At 54.9% G+C, this 18,364-nt stretch overlaps 3 protein-coding genes across 4 annotated transcripts; all 3 read right to left on the reverse strand.

The window, feature by feature from the left end:
- Nucleotides 1-141: 141 nt before the first annotated feature.
- On the reverse strand, nucleotides 142-4,428 carry HMGCL (3-hydroxy-3-methylglutaryl-CoA lyase). Of its 2 annotated transcripts, none has more exons than XM_018923643.3 (9): nucleotides 4,291-4,428; nucleotides 3,841-3,930; nucleotides 3,528-3,635; nucleotides 3,090-3,185; nucleotides 2,425-2,573; nucleotides 2,049-2,112; nucleotides 1,374-1,562; nucleotides 1,005-1,130; nucleotides 142-713 (listed from the first exon to the last, which is right to left on the reverse strand). In XM_018923643.3, the coding sequence occupies exons 1-9, from the start codon at nucleotides 4,339-4,341 to the stop codon at nucleotides 612-614; spliced, it is 975 nt and encodes a 324-aa protein (XP_018779188.1). In that variant the 5' UTR covers nucleotides 4,342-4,428; the 3' UTR covers nucleotides 142-611. The 2 variants fall into 2 exon arrangements, with proteins under 2 accessions (XP_018779188.1, XP_009096839.1); XM_009098591.4 differs by lacking the exon at nucleotides 4,291-4,428 and adding an exon at nucleotides 4,080-4,174.
- Nucleotides 4,429-4,993: 565 nt separating this feature from the next.
- Nucleotides 4,994-9,133, reverse strand: FUCA1 (alpha-L-fucosidase 1). Its single transcript, XM_050983444.1, has 8 exons — nucleotides 8,775-9,133; nucleotides 8,078-8,212; nucleotides 7,740-7,877; nucleotides 7,039-7,144; nucleotides 6,508-6,708; nucleotides 6,174-6,364; nucleotides 5,898-5,997; nucleotides 4,994-5,384 (listed from the first exon to the last, which is right to left on the reverse strand). Exons 1-8 carry the CDS (start codon nucleotides 9,116-9,118, stop codon nucleotides 5,244-5,246), a joined length of 1,356 nt encoding a protein of 451 aa, XP_050839401.1. The 5' UTR covers nucleotides 9,119-9,133; the 3' UTR covers nucleotides 4,994-5,243.
- A 4-nt stretch (nucleotides 9,134-9,137) lies between these two features.
- CNR2 (cannabinoid receptor 2) lies at nucleotides 9,138-17,005 on the reverse strand. Its single transcript, XM_009098664.4, has 2 exons — nucleotides 16,287-17,005; nucleotides 9,138-11,467 (listed from the first exon to the last, which is right to left on the reverse strand). The coding sequence occupies exon 2, from the start codon at nucleotides 11,399-11,401 to the stop codon at nucleotides 10,352-10,354; it is 1,050 nt and encodes a 349-aa protein (XP_009096912.1). The 5' UTR covers nucleotides 11,402-11,467; nucleotides 16,287-17,005; the 3' UTR covers nucleotides 9,138-10,351.
- Nucleotides 17,006-18,364: the final 1,359 nt, after the last annotated feature.

Here is an 18,364-nt window from a genome sequence, read left to right on the forward strand (position 1 = left end):
TTCACACTCTGCTCTCAGAGTGGAAGGAATTCCTCACCCCCCAGCCCATGACGATGCAGAGTTTCACAAACAAGAGGCACCTGGAACCAAACCAGCAGCCAAAGCTCCTTTGTTGGTTCAGCTGAATCAAATTTCTCACAGTTTAGACTATTAAACAATGTGTTTATTACTCTTGGTGTGCCAGGGTATCTTACAACAGATACACAGTGCAGCAGCACAGCCCTGAGGAGGCCCCAGGGGAGCACCAGGGGAGCTTTGGGCTCAGCCTTTGGCTGTTGTGGAGGGAAGAGAGGGAGGGAAGGGACTGAGCTGGAGCTGTGCTCCAACTGCAAAAGCTCTGCTTGTCCTTGGCCCTGCAGGCAGGAGCTGCTGCTCTGCTCAGGGCTCTCCTCTGCCCCTCCACGTCCTCCCCTCTCCAAGGCACATGGGGGCAGCCTCAAGGTCCAGTATAACAAAATATTACAGAATATTCTCTCGCTTCTTCCTAATTCTGGTGGATTTTGAGCTTCCTCTCAAATGCTGAGCCAGGAAGGAGCTCGGCAGGCCAGAGAGGAATCCCAGCCAGGGCTGGATGCTTGATTTCTTGATCCAAGGAGAAATCCCACGCAGGGTCACAGTCTGCAGCAGGCCTGAGACACCTTGGAATTGGTTTTTCTGTTCAGGGCATTGCAGATGAAGGTGCCTGTGTCCATCAGCTTCTGGAGATCCACCCCCTGCATGGCAACGGCCCAGGACATGCCTTGAGGGACATCTCCCACCATCCCAGAGTGCCCCACACCCTGTCCAGGCTGGCTTTGGGCACTCCAGGGAGAGCCACAGCTGCTCTGGACACCCTGTGCCAGGGCCTGCCCACCCTCCCAGGGGTATTTTTCCCTGATATCCCATCTCACACTGCCCTCTGTCAAGGGGAGGCCATTCCCCCTGTCCTGTCAGCCCAGCTGCCCCCACCATGCTCAGGCTCCTGCCCTGAGCTGAGGCCTGAGCAGAGCCTGAGGTGCACTCACCGTGTGGATGCCCAGCCCGTTGAGCATGTACACCAAATCCTCTGTGGCCACGTTCCCAGAGGCTCCCTGGGCATAGGGACACCCCCCAAGGCCGGCCACAGAGGCGTCCACCACGCTCACCCCCATCTGCAAACAGAGCCCGAGTCAGGGGCTGCTCTGGGAGCACAAACTCTGCAATTCCCAGCAAGCCCAAAATCCCCAAGGGAAGCTGCTCCATTTGTGTGGCTGCCCCAGCCCTGGCAGTGCCCCAGGCCAGGCTGGATGGGGCTTGGAGCAGCCTGGGAGATGGGCAGGGGGTGGTACAAGGTGGGCTTTAATGTCCTTCCAGCCCAGCCCTGGCAGATGTGTGCTGCAGAGCAGGGATCCTACCTGCAGGGCCACCAGGATGTTGGCCAGGGCCTGGCCGTAGGTGTCGTGGCAGTGAACAGCCAGGGCCCCCACGGGCACCTCCTTCATCACCACTGCCAGCATCTCCCTCATGCTGCCCGGGGTGCCCACGCCGATGGTGTCCCCCAGGGAGATCTCGTAGCACCCCATGGAGTACATCTTCTTGGAGACCTGGGCCACAGGCAGCAGGGCTCTGAGAGGGCATCCTCCCTCCCAGAGCTGATTCCTGCTGCACAAAAAATTCCCTGGACACCCCTCCTTCCCTCCCAGAGCTGATTCCCACTGCACAATAAATTCCCTGGACACCCTTCCTTCCTTCCCAGAGCTGATTCCGCTGCACCATAATTCCCTGGACACCCCTCCTTCCCTCCCAGAGCTGATTCCTGCTGCACCATCATCCCTGGACACCCCTCCTTCCCTCCCTAGAGCTGATTCCGCTGCACAATAATTCCCTGGACACTCCTCTCTGGGATTAAAAACCTACAGGTGCCCAAACCTCCCTCAGCTCCCCATTTCAGCTGGCTTCAGCCTCTGAGAACCTGGGTATTCCCTTATACATCCCCCTTGCATCCTGGATATCCCCAGTGCCCACTTCACATCCCTCAAAATCAATCAGAACCCTCTCAGGAGTTGTGGCTGTATTTATGACTGACTCACCTCTGCAACTTTAGCAGCAGAAATCTTCCCTTCATAGGGACATCCAAGGACACAGGAAACGTATCTGTGGTTAAAAAAAAACCCCAAACTTTTAGCTGGAAAAGGGCAGGGGGATTCTACTGGACAAATCAGTCAGGTCTTGTGCATCTTCCATGTCTGCAAGATGGGAGAATCAATTTCATACTCCAGTGGCCAAAGGTTACAGGATTTCACCAATTTCTTCTTCCATGGGTGTAGTCTGCCAAGATGAGCCCAGAGGGCTGCTGGGGGTGATCTGTGCCCTTCCATGTGGGATGCTTGCCAAGAAAATCTGATCCCAACTGCTTCTGGATGGTTCCAGAAAGAATGTGGGTGAACTCCAGCAGGAAGCCCTTACCCCCTGACAGGAATGCTGGCTTCCTTTGCTGCCCTCATGACCTCTTCAAACCTCTCCAGGCTCTCCTCGATGGAGCAGTTGATGTTTTTCTGGGTGAAGAGCTCAGATGCTGCCCCAAAGATCGACACCTCTTTGGCCCCTGCTGCCACCTGCAAATATAAAATCCTAAACTGGAACCACAGCACCACTGAGGCTGGAAAAGAGCCCTGAGATCAGCAGGTCCAATCCTTACCCCACAAAGCCAGGGATTTTTCTTGTGAGGGAAATGACAAACAGAGCCATAACTTCATGATTTCATGGCCAAGAGTTAATTCAAGGGTTTCAGAGGCATCTCTTGGTAGGGATGAGTCAAACTACCCCATAAACATCTCCCTTTACAGAGGCTCTTCTGTTCCCAAATAAATCTGCCTTGCTTATTTAGACTTGAAGATCTTGGAGCTCTTCTCCTCCTCAACATCTCTGTGATCCACAATCTCTGACTGCAGCTCCCTCATCTTACAAAAGCATTTTCCCCCAAACAACCCAGTCCTTCCCTCAGCTCACTCTGCAGCAAAACCACCAGGACACATCTGAGCTGGCCTTGGGAAGGGTGAAGCCAGAGGAGCACAGGAGCAGGAGGGACTGCAAAGCCCCAGGGTGGATTCTGGGCTGTTGCCAGCCCTTACCGCTGCCTGGAAGCCCCTGAGGTTTGGGGTGAGCACAGGGTAGCTGATCCCAGGTGATTTCTTGATGCCCTGCAGGACCTCGGTGTGATCAGCCATCTGCAAAGCAAGCCAGAAACATCTGTGAGGGTTCTGCCATTGTCAGAAAATCATCACTAAAGCTCCTTTTTGTGAAGGGAACTGAAATGGGGAGGGCTCAGAGCCTCTCAAAGCAACCAGAGCTGCAGCCTGCGAGGGATCAGGGGTCAGGCCAACGTGTACAGACAGTGTTTGTGTGTGACCTGCCTGTCCCTCTGCTCTTTCCAAGGTCCAAAGGGAAGCTCTGGGATATTTTAACTCCTCTGCTGGTTCTTGCCCAGTAACAGGACTTGGGAGCCAGCAGAACCACTGGACTGCTGTACTTTTAGAGCACAGCACTGCAAATCCTGTCTGAACACTGACCTGAGGAACCCACTTGGGGGACACGAAGCTGGTGGCCTCTATGACCTGCAGCCCTGTCTCTGACAGCATGTTGATTAAATTGATCTTCACTGGGGTGGGCACAAGATTCTAAGAAGAAGAAGAAAAGAAAGATGACCCAAAGTTATTATTATTCACACAATAAACTCTTCCACTGAAAAAACCCGCGAATTTTCAACATGAAAAAAGCAGCATTTAAAGAAAACCCGCCCCACTGGGGGGCACAGGGGGGCGTTTGAGGGATTGGGCTGGAGAACGGCCCCGGGAGGTGCAGGGAGCCCGGAGACGCCGCTACCTTCTCGTTCTGGAGCCCGTCGCGGGGTCCCACCTCCACCACCTTCACTCGCTTCGGGTACGCCCCGCTCGCCGCCGCACCGGAGCTCACCTGGCACGGAGGGCAGAGTCAGCCGAGCCCCGGCCCCGCTGGGCCCCAGCCACAGCCCCGCTTGGCCCTGTCCCGGTAGCGACACCCCCACCCTGGCCCCGTTTCGCTCTGTCCCGATGCCCCCCGGTCCCTCTGTCCCGGTCCCTCACGGGCCGCAGCGATCCCGCCCAGCGCGGCAGGAGCCGCCGCGCCGCCATGTCCGCCTCGCTCACGTGACCGCACACACCCCCGGGACGTCACTGCACGGGGGGCGTGGCACCGCCGGTCACGTGAGCGCAGCCGCGCCGCGCTCCCCACGTGGCACCGGCGCTGTCGCCGCGGCCCCTCCGTCCCCTGTCGCCGCCCGCAGCCGTCCCGTACCTGTCCCCAGGTGCTGTCCCGCGCCGCGCCGCCCGTGTCGCAGCGCGGCATCTTCCCCTGCGGCTCTGCCCGGCGGCGCGCCCGCCGCGCCCTTATAGCGCCGGCTTTGCTGGTGCCCGGTGCGCCGGGTAAACACGGAGCTGTTTGTTTTGGGGCGGGCTCCGCTCCTCGCCAGGGGTCACCGGCACCGGTGATGGGGCTGTGAGGCAAAGAGGCCATCGCTCTGGTGTCCCTGTTTGTCCCATTTTTTTTTGTTTGTAACGGCGTCACCAGCAGAGCTCCTGTGAGCGGGTCCTGGCACTCGCGGCCGGTGCGTGTTTGTCCCTTGGGTAACAGCGCCCATGGCACCGGCTCCGCACGTGGCCCTGCCCCGGGGCTCTGCTCGAGCTCAGCTCAGAGTGTCCTGGCGGGTTTAGCTGGGACAGGAACAAAACACAGCCTGCCTGCAATGCTGTGGTGCCTTCACAACAACCTGTGCCCTTGCGAGCAGCCTCATGGCTCACACACACATCGTTCAACCCTTTTTGGGAAGTTCAGCATCCACGCAGGAACCCTGCTCTCGCTGGAACTCCAAGTTCACAAGTTCAGGAGTGCAAGCAGAAGTCACAAGTGTAATTCACAACGGCAGAGTCTCTTCACTTCTCTAAGAACAAAGCCTTTTGTTGTAGCTGTCTCCAGAAGAATATCAATAGAAGGTTGTTGATGGATTTGTGTATTTTTTTAATGGATGATTTCTTCCAGATCTCTTCCAGCAAGCTCCCATTAGATTTATTCATCATGGAAGCAGCTGATCACAACTGTTCCAACCAACACCAAAGTAACACAAGGCAAGCGAGACTGGAGGAGAGATTCTCTCAAGTGAAAAATAATGTATTCAACGTGAAACATAAAAATCCTCTTGGGTTCAGTCAAAAAGAAAGGCAGTGGGAGATGCTGTGATCCCCCCACAGGCATCACTTCACACCCTCGAGCTTCACCACCCAGCCAGACTGAGGAGGGAGAGGAGATGGGAGCATGTAGGGCAGGGTTATGAGCATCCCTGTCCCTGGCTGGATCTGCCACTCCAGAGTGCCACCAAACCCCAGCAGTGTCACCTGCAGAGGAAAGAAGGGGACACTCAGCTGGAGCTCAGCAGGCCCCCTCTGCACAGCCCACAGGCCTTGCAGGTCCCCAGCCATGGCTCACGTGGCACAGGGGGTGACAGGGGGGTGTTTGGAGGCCACACCAGGCTGCAGTTTGTTGTTTGGGGTTTGTTTGTTGCTGATGCTTTGCCCCTGTTTGTTCAGAGCAAAGGCCACTGCAACGTTTGCGTCACGGTGACATCTGCCACCAGCAGGGCACTGCACCTGGGCTGGACCTGGGCTGCAGGACAGCCACTCCTGCTCTGGGGGGATCTGCTTCCCTCCCCTGCAACTACAGGATCAAACCACTGCAGGACTGCAATCTTCTCCTGTGCCACACTCCACGTGAGCCAAAGCCTGGGGTGCTGCAAGGAGCCCACAGCACACAACCTCCCCACTCCCCCAGCTCCTGAACAAATCCAGGCTGGCCCTTCCCAGCCCACAAATGGCCCCAGATGGGCTCCCAGTGTGAGTTAAGTCCCTTACCTGTGTGCCTGGGCATGGAATGGGTGAGGACAGATGCAGGACACTGTCCCGAGGCCAGAGCAAGAAGATGGCAAACACCACTGGTCCCTTGGAGGTGTACCTGGGAGAGCAGGAGTTCAGCAGGTGAAGGGCACCAGACACAAACCTGATCTTTCCAGACAGCACGAGAACAGGGCCTTGCCCTGTAACCACACAGGGGTCACCTACTTCCCCCAACTCCAGGAAAAGGTAAGAAATAAACATCAGCTCAGCTGGTGTGAGCAGCAGAGGCCTCACCAGACTGTGTCTGTGGTGTTCTCCATCTGCACCCTCCAAGGCTGGGATTCATAAATCGCCTCCCCGTTGGTGTCCAGCCACCTCCCAAGGGCCAGGAGTCTTTCTTGGAAGATGGGGACAATCACCCCTTCTTTTGTAGGTCCCACATTGAGGAGGTAGTTGCCACCCAAACTCACAGTCTGCACCAGCTCCTGTGGCAGATAAAGCAAGATAACATTATCTTCACCTCAGACAACACTCCTCAGAAACTGAGGAGTTTTCCCTCATCAGCTGCTCCAGAAGCCTCTCACTCCCAGCAATCCCCCCCAGGCTATTTTGATGTCAGGTTTCTCACCTCAATCATACTCCTTTCATCCATCACCTCAGGCAGGCTCATGTTGCTGCGGTAGCCCCAGGAGAGCCTGTCCAGGGAGGAGCACATCTCCCACTTGTGATCTGGCAGCGTGCCTGGCCTGTACTTGTCAGCACAGTTGTAGAAACCCCCGTGGCGGCAGGAGCAGCCCCGACCCCAGCGGTCGTTGACAACCACGGTGTCCTGAGAGAAGAAAACCAGCTCAGGGCACAGATCCTTTTGTTCTTGGTCTGTCACCCCCCTGAGGAAGCACCTCAAAATTCCCAGTGAATGGAAACCCTCCTGAGAAGGCTGAATCCCTCCCTCTGCTCAGGTAGGAGCTGAGGCAACAAAGCTGAGTATCCATCGAAGGTCACTGGAGCTGTCCCAGCAGCACAGTCAAGGCTTTCTTTTTGTCAGAGAATAAAACACATCTGGCAAAAGTCCAGGAGGTTTCTGGTTTGATCCCACATCCCACAGCTTCCTGCCCTTCCCCACCCACCCAATGCCAGGAGGGGCAGCAGGCCCTGGTACCTTGACAGGGCTGTCGTTGTAGAGCCAGGCAAGGAAAGAGGTGGAATTCCAGTAGGAATCTGGAGCTTCCCAGTCCCCATCTGACCAGATCACGTCTGGTTTGTATCTAAGGGAGATAGAGGTTGTTTCAAGAAGGCTCATCTGCTCCTGCCACACTCTGTTTCTTCCCCTTCCCACTGCCTGGCATCACCAGGAGGTTTTTGCTTCATTTTCTGCTTCACACAAAGCTCTAAGGGAGGCTCTTGCAGCAGCAAAGAGCAAGGTGTTGATGCACAGCTCAAGACAGGGTGCAGTTCTTCCAAAAAACCCAGAATTTGGCACCTCAAAGTGCACATTCTTGAGTTGGAACAAGCCACAAACCCAAGCCTTTTTGTTTTGTCAGCAAGGAGAAGCAAGGCAAGGATGCAAATTCACTTTTCTATTCTATTAAATACTGAACAGTTTGCTCCACTTCCACCCCCCCCTGCACAAAGGCAGGATTAAAGGGAATTGCTTTTACAGGAAAAATTTGTCCCTGTCTTACTCTACAGATTAGACCTTCCATAGGTTAAAAGTGAACTCCTTTTCTAATTATCACAAATCATTACTGCTTAGCAAAGAGAATTTGCCTTAGCAAAAATCAGCATTTCTCTTCTTTGTACCCACTTTGCACCTTTCTCTCCAGGAAATGCTGGTGATTCTGAACTGCTTGTGGCTCTTACTTTAGGACAAGGTCATAAAGTTCTGGCATCGTCTTCTTTAAAACAAAGCTCTGGGTCTTGAAGTCTCTTTGTTTGTCAGCGAGGTAGAGAGGGTTAAACCACTCCATCAGGGAGTGATACAGCCCATAACGGAGGTTGCTGAAGGACAAAACACAGAGGGAAGAGTGAGGCTTCAGTGGGGATTAAGAAGCAGTGGAAATGAAATTACTGGCATTATTATTTTTCATCATTTGCAAGCATTCCATTTTTCACACAGGACTGAGGGTTTTTTGCTGTTTGCCAAGCAGAGCCAGGAGGATTCACTGCTGTCAGAGCACAGCTCCCTGGCAGGGCCGTACCTCTCCCTGAGGGCTTCTCCCAGCTCTCCCACCAGGTCCCGGTGGGGCCCTGTATCCACAGAATTCCAGTTCCAGGACACTGGTGACCCCCAGTTGGTGAAGCCCTCGTGGTGCTTGGTGGTCAGGACCACATATCTGAGAGGAGAAAAGGACTTGGTTGGGATGGCAAAAGAACAAATGAGATATTTCCCAGTCACTAAAACAGCCAGGCACTGGATAACCACACTGTGAGGAGCCCTCTGTCACTATCCCTTGGATTTAGAAGCAAATACAAGAATAAGAGAGGCTTTTAGTGGATTTTAATGCTGGGAAAGAATGAACAGGAAGTACTTAGGAAGGAGCAAGACCTCTCATCTCCTCAGCACCCCAGAGGAATGCCCAGCACTGTTCAGGGACCCCCAGTCCCTCAGGGATCTCTGGATTTGCCCCTTCCATCCCCTCAGGGACCCCCGGCCATGGCACCCATCCCCTCAGGGACCCTCCCATCCCCTCAGGGACCCCCGGCCATGGCACCCATCCCCTCAGGGACCCCCCCATCCCCTCAGGGACCCCCCCATCCCCTCAGGGAGCCCCGGCCATGGCACCCATCACCTCAGGGACCCTCCCATCCCCTCAGGGAGCCCCGGCCATGGCACCCATCCCCTCAGGGACCCTCCCATCCCCTCGGGACCCCAACTCCGGCCATCCCGGCGCTGACCTGGCCCCGGCCCGCTGGAAGAGCTGTGCCCATTGCCGGGGCTGGAAGTCGTGGGCGGTGAAATGGGGCGCGAACTCCGCGTAGGTGGTGCCGGGCGGGAAGCGGCGGCGCACGAAGCTCTCGTAGGCGGCATCGTGCTGGCCCTGCCAGTGCCACCAGAACCACTCGGAGCCCCAGGCCGGCACGGAGAACACCCCCCAGTGCACGAACACCCCCACCTTGGCCCGGTCGAACCAGGCCGGCAGCGGCCGCGCGTCCAGGCTGGCCCAGTCCGGGCGGTAGCGGGGCACGGCCAGGCCCGGGCCCAGCGCGGCCGCCACGGCGAGCAGGGCCAGCGCCGCCATGGCCCCGTGACGTCACCAACAGCCCGGCTCCCCGGGGCCGCGGGTTCGAGGCTGCGGCCCGACCGCTACCCGCGGGCACGGCGGGGAATGTCCCGGGGAGGGATGGAGGGACACTGGGGTTAACTCAACAACCAGGGAATATCCTGGGAAGGGATGTAGGGACCTCAGGGATAACCCCAATAATCGGGGAATATCCCAGGGAGGGATGGAGGGACATCAGGGATAACCCCAGCAATCCACCCTGTGCATCCCTGGAGTGTTGTCCAAAGGCTCCAGGGGCTCTTGCTGCCTCGGGGCTGTGCCCATTCCCTGGGGAGCCGGGGCAGTGCATCCTCTGGGACACAGGGCAGAGTGCAAGGGCCTCGTGGCCATGCCCCAGCCAGGCTCATCCGTGTTGGAGGCATTTTGGGAGCTGGCAGGAGCCCAGCTGCTCCAGGTCACTGGTGAAGGGCACTGTCCCACTTCATTGTCCATTCAGCTAAAAGTGCTGCTTTTGTGTAATTTGCAGAAAAACAACCCAAATCAAGTTCCTCATGCTCAAAGTATCTGCCCCAGTTTGGGCTTAAACTTGTCACCTGGAGAACGTTGCACACCAGGAAAGAAAAGGAAGAAAATCCTGGAAAATGGCTCGTATGTTTAATCACACAACATCCAACAAACACCCGTGGTTTGGTCAGTTCTCCTGAAATCTGCTGGAAAAAATGTGCTGCCTGCAAGGTCCTGTCTGCCCCAGCTCTGGCCAAGTCCTTAAGCCACAGTAAGAGGTTGGAAAAGCCGTCCCAGACCACTGAGTCCAAGCTGTGCCCAGTCCCCACTTTGTCACCAGCCCAGAGAACTGAGTGCCATGTCCAGGTGACACCTGCAGGGATGGGGACTCCAAACCTCCCTGGGCAGCCCCTTCCAAAGTTTTTCCATGAAGAAATTCCTGCTGATGCTCAACCTGAACCTCCCCTGGTGGGAGATTATCACAGAATCATGGAATATCCTGAGCTGGAAGGGACACTCCAAGGATGATCCAGTCCTGGCTCTGCACAGGACACCCCAACAATCCCAACCCGCACCTGAGAGCAAAGTCTGTGCATGTCATGTCCCAGCATCGAAGGGTGACATCAGCAGGAGCTATCTCCACATCACAGCTGATCCCTCAACTCCCACCAGAAGAGAAAATAGAAGGAAAAGTGATGCAGACTGTTCCTGCCAGGCTGAGTGGGTGGATCTCCCACCGGTGCCTCCCTACACGGCGTGCGTGTCCTCGCAGATGGTCTCTATCACGGAGGACTTGTGGGTGCTCTCTGCTTCTGGGCTCTCCTCAGGGGCCTTCAGCTGCCTCCTGAAGTGGGACCACACCCTCCTCAGGGAGGAGAAGAGCTCCTTGCTCCGTAGGGCGTAAATGATGGGGTTGACCATGGAGTTGAGCAGGCAGAGGGTGCTGCAGAAGGCGAACACCTTGCGCAGGCGGTCGCTCAGCCTGCCAAAGATGCTGTAGATCATCAGCACGAGCACGGGGGACCAGCAGAGCATGAGGACAGCCACCACCATGGCCAGGGTCTTGGCCAGCATCACGTCCATCCTCATGCGGCTGTTTTGCTTCCCTGCCTGTGCCTGGTGCTTCTCCATGTAGGCCACGTGCTGGCGAGCCCTCCAGAGCACGTGGGCGTAGGCGTAGACGATGCAGCCCAGCAGGACCACGACGAAGCAGACCCAGCCCGACAGGTAATTGTCATCCACAAAGGGGAACAGCTCGGAGCAGGCGGAATCCAGCGTGCAGCAGTTCCAGCCCAGCAGGGGCAGGCCAGCAATGGTGGCACAGGTGACCCAGAGCACTGCCAGGGCTGTCCAGGCCCTTTTCCTGGTCATCAGGAGCTTGTACTCCGAGGGCCGGCTGATGGAGATGTAGCGGTCCAGGGCTGTGAGCAGCAGGCTGCTGAGGGAGGCAGAGAAGGACGTGTTCACCCCTCCCAGCTGCAGCAGGAACACCTCCTTGGAGAAACCAACCTCGTTGAACACGTGGAAGTTCACGAAGCTGCAGACAAAGATGATGCTGGCCAGGATGTCAGCCAGGGCCAGGCTGCCGATGAAGAGGTAGGAAGGTTTCTTCCTGATCCCAGGGGATGAGAAAATCAGGTAGAGCACCAGAGAGTTCTCAAAAACACACATTGTCCCAAAGAGGCCACACAGGATGCCAATGCTTATTTTCTGTGCCTGTGTGCTGAGCACCATGAAGCACTCCATGGTGTTCCCGCTGCACTTGGAGGCGTTTGCAGGTATCCTGCAAGAATCCATGGTGGTTACCTGGAGCTGGGAGCTCACAGAGAGCCTGCTGCTTCCTTCTGCACTTCTTCAGGTGCTCTGAAAGAGGTGGAGGTGAAGAGGACTTAACAAGCAATAAATTTACCCCAGACAGTTCCTTCCCTTTAGAGGGAAGCAAGGAAAATGAAATCAGCCCACAGAGAGCTGCTTTCAGGCCCACTGCCCAAACACTGGAGCCAACTTCCATGCTTTTCCCAGGCTTTGTCCCACTGGTTGTTTAGCTGAGACCCATTTCCCACAGGCCAGGGGCACCCTGCCTGTACCACCTCGGTGCTACACCACAAGAGGGAAGCAGCAACACTGAGAATTGTACAAATCCTGAGCCAGCTCTTAGCACTCCTCCAGGATTCACTGCTCAGGGCCAGCAGCGCTGGAAGGGACTGCTCAGGGTGACACCACAGCTGCCAAAGGTGTCCCAAGGGGAGCACAAAGCTGCCCCACCATGGCTGCCTCAGCTTTTTCCTTGCAAGCAGCCCTAGGCCAGGGCAGCTTTTCCTAACTAGGGTTAGGGTTACATCTAGGGTTATCATCTCAGAAACCATGGAGCCCAGAGCTCCAGGAACAGCCATGGGCAGAACAGCCCTGCAGGACTGCCTGTGCCACTGCAGCTGCCCTGGGAGATGGCTGGATGGAGGAAGATGGGAGATATTGCCCTGACAGAGACTGGATGCAGCTCATCTGGGAACAGAAGTGCTCTCTGTAGGATTTACTCCTCACCAAAGCTGTTTGAACATATAAACCAACAAGACTGGGTTTATATTTAAGCTGGTCCATTGCAGCTTTACAAATCTCACTGCAGTTTTGTTTTCCCCTCCATCTTCCATGTGCCACTGTCAGAGTGATTAATAGATATTATTGGAGATTAATTAGAGATCGATATTAGGGTACAGGTTGGACATACGAATGGGGACATGCAGGACTGAGAACACCTGAGCCTAAAGAACCCCTGCCCACACCCAGAATTAGGTTAATTTTATCAATACTTTTAGCATCAGCAGAGGTGTGATGGAGAGAAGTGCCTGATTTTACACAGGGCAGGTGCTGAGCTACTCAGTGCACTCTGCAGCAAGAGCTGGGTTTTTCTCTACAGTTCTGCAGCTCAGTTTAACCCCCTTGGTCTTCATAACCTGTCCTTCAGGTGGTGTTTTCTCCCATTCTTTCTGTGGATTGTACTGGTGTTTAAACCCAGTTGTTTTGCCTTGGATTTCAGGGAACAAGGTCATCCTGGACTAGGTTAGAGCAGGTGTAAAAACACACTACAGCAAGCAGGTGAAGAGGCAGCTGTGGGATACCCCAAACCTGCCTGGATTACAGCAAAATGCTGTGCCCAAGCCCATGGAACAGGACCCCCCTTCCCAAAAGCTTCCAGGATCCCCCATGCAGGCAATGGAATCGTGAGTTCCCTCTGCTGGAAGAGAGCACGGAGCTGACAGCATTCCCTTTCCCCCAGAACAAACAAGTCACTGTCCCTCTCTGCCCTGGGCTCTCTTGTGAAAGAGGAAATGCCCCAAACACACGAAGCACGGCCAGGATGTGTGGCAGCCACAGAGCAGGGGCAGGGCTGTGGGTTCCATCCCCCTGTGCCCTTCCACCTGTGGCCCCCCTGCCTGCTGTGTGAAATTCAGCTGCTGCTGGAGGTGCCAGCAGCCAGCACTGCCCAGCAAACCTCAGTCTGTGCCATCTCAGCAGAGATGGGTTTATAAAACATGGGGGTTTTAGCTGCCCTGGGGACTTCCTTCCCCACTGATTGCCCCGACACTCATCTCTCTTCCTGTGTTTCAGGAGTTGCAAAATACCCCAAGGACTCGAGAGCCTGCCCAGGAGGTGACAGAGAAGAGCCCCAGCCCCACATTTGACTCCTGCTGCCTGTCAGGGCTGGTGCAGTGGTGGCTGCAGGGAGTTCAGGACAGGCTTCAGGCAGAGCAGGGCAATCCTCATTGGGATTTCTTGGTGTTCCAGGCTGGAGTAGTCCTGGACTTTGGGCTGACATGTGGCTGAGTGTTGCAGCAAGCTGCCCTCCTCTTACATCAGGCTCTTGCATGGGGTAACAACACAGGAGCAGGATGTTGCCCTCAGATCTCAGAGCTCTCATTTCCTGCAGCCCTTCCCAGGAACACCTCAGAGGCAGCAGGAATTACCAACTGCTGTTATTAAACCTGACAACATCCCTCCCTCTGGAGAGAGATGGATTTAGCAGACAGATGGACTTCTCATACAGCAGGGTTCACCAGGGACCAACTGCCTCGAGTTTCCAAACCTCCCCAGCCAAACCCCAGCATCCAAACCAAGACATTTCTTCATTAAGCAGCCTCCAGCATCACCTTGGCATCCATTACCTGCAGCCAGCATTCCCAGGACCATCACAAATCCTCAAACCTGCAGTTGTGCAATAGCCAACTAACATCCTTAGGAGCCTGGAAACCACTGAACACCAGGCAAGGGAGTGAAGGCAGCAAAATGCCATCCCTGATGTTATGCTGCTAGGGGAGAGAACCTGCTTCTAATGTTAAAATAACTCCTGTGCTGCCTGTCCTGGTCCAGCTCTCTCCACTAAGCTGAAAAAACTCAGATAAGCCTCAGTTCAAAGTCGTGTGCTGGGCTCACAGCAATCAGCCAGCCCTGATCTTCCTTTCCCACATCTGTTCTGTCTCAGGCTGAATGACAAGGATGGATCTCTGCTCCCCAGATCCTCCTTGCAGCTCCTGTGTCCACAAGGGAAGCACAGAGCTTGCTCCAGCAAAAGGTCTCCCCTGCAGGAGCATGAAAACACAGGCAGTGCCAGCAGCTCCTCTCCTTGCACTGCCTGTCCCTCGTTTTTTTTGCTTTTTTGGCCACAAAGCTGCTTTTTCCTGCCCAGGGGACATTTTCCTCTTCTCAGATGAGCCCCTGGATTTGTTTGACCATGGCCTCTGCCCCCTGCCTGCCTTAGCTCCTGGGAAAAATGCCAGCCCATATCTGGCTCCGGGGGGAGAGCTGACCTGCAGCATCCTCCATGGTGCAAATCCCACTTCCAGGGTGGAAACCCCTTTCCAAGAGCAGATCTCCACCTCCTCAGGAATTCCAGCCCCAGGCATAGCTGTGCATCCAGCCTGGCAAGCCCAGGGAGTCCCAGCCCCATGGGCTGACAGCTCAGCTCAACAAGAAAGAGCCAAGTGCCTTCTGGCCCTCCTTTAGCTCCAGGGGCTGTGGCACAGAGGGGCTGGGTCCCTGGAAGTGCAGCAGCTGAGCTGAGATTCCCTGGGCTTCTGCACAGGATGAACTCTCTGATCACAGCACGGCATCTCCTGCCAGCAGAAAGGCCCAGGGCAGGGAATAGTTTACCTAAATAATGTGTCCTTGCAATAGAGAACCCCCCCAGCAACAAAAGCAGAGCCCCAGCAACAACAGTGAATGAATGAGGAGCGAGTTATTAGGAACAGAACCCAGATAAGTTACTTGGGAATGCAAAATATTCCTGATACAGCCCCAGTGACTGCAAGTGAAACCTCCCCTCCCATCAGATCTGCTGCAAGCCCACTCACTCCAGCCTAATAGCTCCAACTGGCTTTGGGGGAAATTCAATTTACAAATGAAGGAGTCCTTTTTCCTCTCAGTGCCTGGCTGTGATTGATTCCAGCTGTCAGGCTGGCAGTGCCCTGCACACAGCAGCACCATTCCTGCTCCACTTGGGATGGCTCTGCCCTCACAGAGCCACCACAGCATCCTGCTGATTAAAAAGTTACAAACCACTTGCTTAGGTAATGTAAAATTAAATTTTCCTGCTGCAATCAGCCAGTGCATTGTGCCTGCAGCACTCTGAAAGAGCTGCTCTTGAATATTTCATGTTCAGAATATCTGAGAGTTTTGAGCTTTACAATAAAATAAAATGTCTTAAATGATCACCTACTATGAACATGTGCAGTGATTTATGCAAAAAAATGTCACTAATGCTTGCAAATTTCACTTTCTGAAGAAGCAAAGAATCTTTTGCTTTACAAACATTTTAGTTTATATGTGATTTCTTCGTTTAGTTGCAGAAGTTTTTCCATTATTTTGGAATTAGCTGTTCACCCTGGTTTGTCCTGCCCACATTAAATGACACCAAGTGGAATTCCCTCCCTGATGTAAGACCTGTCTGCCTCAAATGTCACACTGAAGATTATTTGATTATTTATCAGCTCTGCCCATGTGTGACTGCCTGAGGGGACAGTGAAATCTGGGGTGGGGTGGGTGCAGAGCAGCTGCAAGTGCCACTTTGGGTACAAAGCAGGGCAAACCAGGGCTGCTCTCACTGCATCAAAACCATCATAAACACTGAACTCAGCATCACACCCCTGTGAGACACTTGGAAATACCTCTGACAGAGAAGCAGGGAATGCTTTGGGTTGGAAGGGACCATAAAGCCCATCCAGTCCATCCTTCCACTATCCCATGTTGCTTCAAACCCCATCCAACCCGGCCTTGGACACTGCCAGGGATCCAGGGGCAGCCACAGCTGCTCTGGGCACCCTGTGCCTCCCCACCCTCACAGGGAAGGATTTCTTGGAACCCATTCCCCCTTGTCCTGTCACTCCAATTCCAACATTAACAATTCCCAACATCAGCTGGAAAGAGTTAAGCCACAGCCTGCTGTGAAGCGCTTACCTTTCATCTTCTCCTTAAGAAAGGATCCATCCTAAAAACCAGTTTCCCACCCTCTGTTCCACCTTGCCTTGCAGTTTATCCCAAAGAGCTGACAGTGAATCCCGGGAATCTCCCCGTGCAGCAGAGTCTCCCCAGCCTGCCTTGTGCATGGCAACACCGAGGGCTCTCAGGGGTGATATAGAAAAAGGGCCCAGGGCTGCAGGATGCTGTGGGTCAGCAAACACAAACCACTCACCTCCCCACTGATGCTCTGTGGCTTCCCATGGCTCTGGCTCTCAGGGCAGCTGCTGCAGCTGCGGACAGCGCCTGCTTCCCTCTCCTCTCACGGCACTTCTGGTTTCTGCGTTTGTTGAACCATTCTGGTTTATTCCCCTGGGTTGGAAATCCATCAGTGTGAATCCTTCCTCTGTTTCCTTGCTCTCTGCCACATTCTTTCGGAGAATGTGTGTCGGGTTTTCTCTCCTTCCTCCCTTCTCCTCTGGGTGTTGTGTTCTGCTGCCTGCTCGTGCCACATCTACAACCACCCAAACCCTCCAGCTCGCTGAAATTGTCCTCCCAGTCCCTCTCATTTCTCCTTGTAACTGCAGAGTTTGAGGCAAGAGACATTCAGGTTCTGATTTCTCTGGGAACATGGAAAAGTATGGGAGGGAAAAAAAGCAAGGAGGCAGATGTGGAAAAATCTGGGTGTACCTGGTTGTGTGCAGGTCTAAGGGCAAGCTCAGAAATCTGCTGTCTGTGCCTGCAGCTCCACGAGCAGCACAAACCTCACCTGTGCCCCTGAATTCCTCTGTACACGGTCCACTCATGCCAGAGCAACGAGGTGATTTTTCTCTCCAAGTGGAAGGAAAATCAAGGTCTTCAGCTGCACAATCCGTGTGGTCAGGAAGGACCAGGGCTGCAGAGTCTGTGGTGGCTGCCGTACCTGCTCTCATCCATCCTCCCTCCAGTGACCACTTCCCCCCTCGGCTGGGCAGCAGCTGCCTGGGGCTGGGCTGTTCTGGTGCCGCTGGAAAGCAGGGACAGCTTTCCCTGCGGGGTGACACCAGGGACAGTATCACCAGTCAAGGGGGACAGGCAAGCTGGCCCCAAATCCCAAAGGAGTTGGCCACACTGTGGTTGGATGTAACCATCCAGGTTGTAGTGGAGAGCCTTGGGGGCGAAGCAAAGCCGTGATCCTCAGCCCTTGGATGCTCCTTACCTGGCTCTGCCACCCACAGAGCCACCCCACAGCCCCATCCCAGAACCAGCAACTCTGCTCTCCAGCTGGGAACTCAACTTTCCCTCCTGCTGAGATCCCAGTTCCTTCATTCGGTGGCATCACGAGCGTTTACACCCCATCCTCTCCAAACCCCGCTTTGCCTCCTTCCCCTTGGGCACCGTACCTGGCTCAGGGGCTCGGCAGCAGCCGCCGGAGCTCAGCGGTGCTCGGCTGCCCTCTCCAGGGAAACCCGGACAGCGCCCGGGGAAAGCTTGAGAAGGAGGCAGAACTGGGAACTCAGCGCTTCCTCCTGGCCCCCGGCCGGGAAAAGGGGGTTCCCTGGCTCTGCAGGGAACTGCCCGACCCTTCCGGGGCTGGGAGGGGGTCTGGAAACCACAATAACGATGAGAGGCACCACGGGCTGTGGTGTAAGCACAGGAGATGATGGATTGTCAGCTCTGTCCCAAAAATAATTCTTCTTGTTTCCAGGAACTGGGAAATTTTAGAGGAGCAGGTACGAGATTGTAAAGAGCAGGCGAGAAACAGAAAGACTCTTTATGCTGGTCCTGAGTTCCAACAGCAGCACCCAGCCCCAAATTATTCCCTGCTCTGACACAGCTTCACATCCAGCAGCATCCTGTGGAACATGGACCCAAGTTTCCTCTGTCTGCAGGGAGAACTGTTGTGTCACAGCAATGGGTGTTATAGGAAAGAGATAATATTATGGCAGCATAGTTAGAAGCTTTTAAATTGACTCTGATTTATAGCAAAAAATGCCCTGCCAGACTAAAGGAAAACCATCAGAGCTGATTGTTGTAATGTAAAGGGTTTTTGCTGGAATAACCCTGTTTTGGGAACACCCCCAAAAGCCGGGGTCGAAGCAGTGCTGTGCAGGTGCTGGGGAAAGGGACTGTGAGCCTGATATTGTTCAGGAGTGGTGTTTCTGTGTCCAGAGCAGAGTGAAGAGCCCTGGGGCTGTGCTGGGACACAGAGCATGTGATGGGACACCCAGACCCAGCTCCTGCTGCAAGGGTGTCTGTGCTCTGTGGGAGGACAGGGATTTGCTCCTCTTCCTCTGACTGCTGTGTTTGCTGGGCTGAATTTAAAAGCTGGGT

The sequence above is a fragment of the Serinus canaria genome, chromosome 23 (genome assembly GCF_022539315.1).
Source record: "Serinus canaria isolate serCan28SL12 chromosome 23, serCan2020, whole genome shotgun sequence".
NCBI classification, from domain to species: domain Eukaryota; kingdom Metazoa; phylum Chordata; class Aves; order Passeriformes; family Fringillidae; genus Serinus; species Serinus canaria.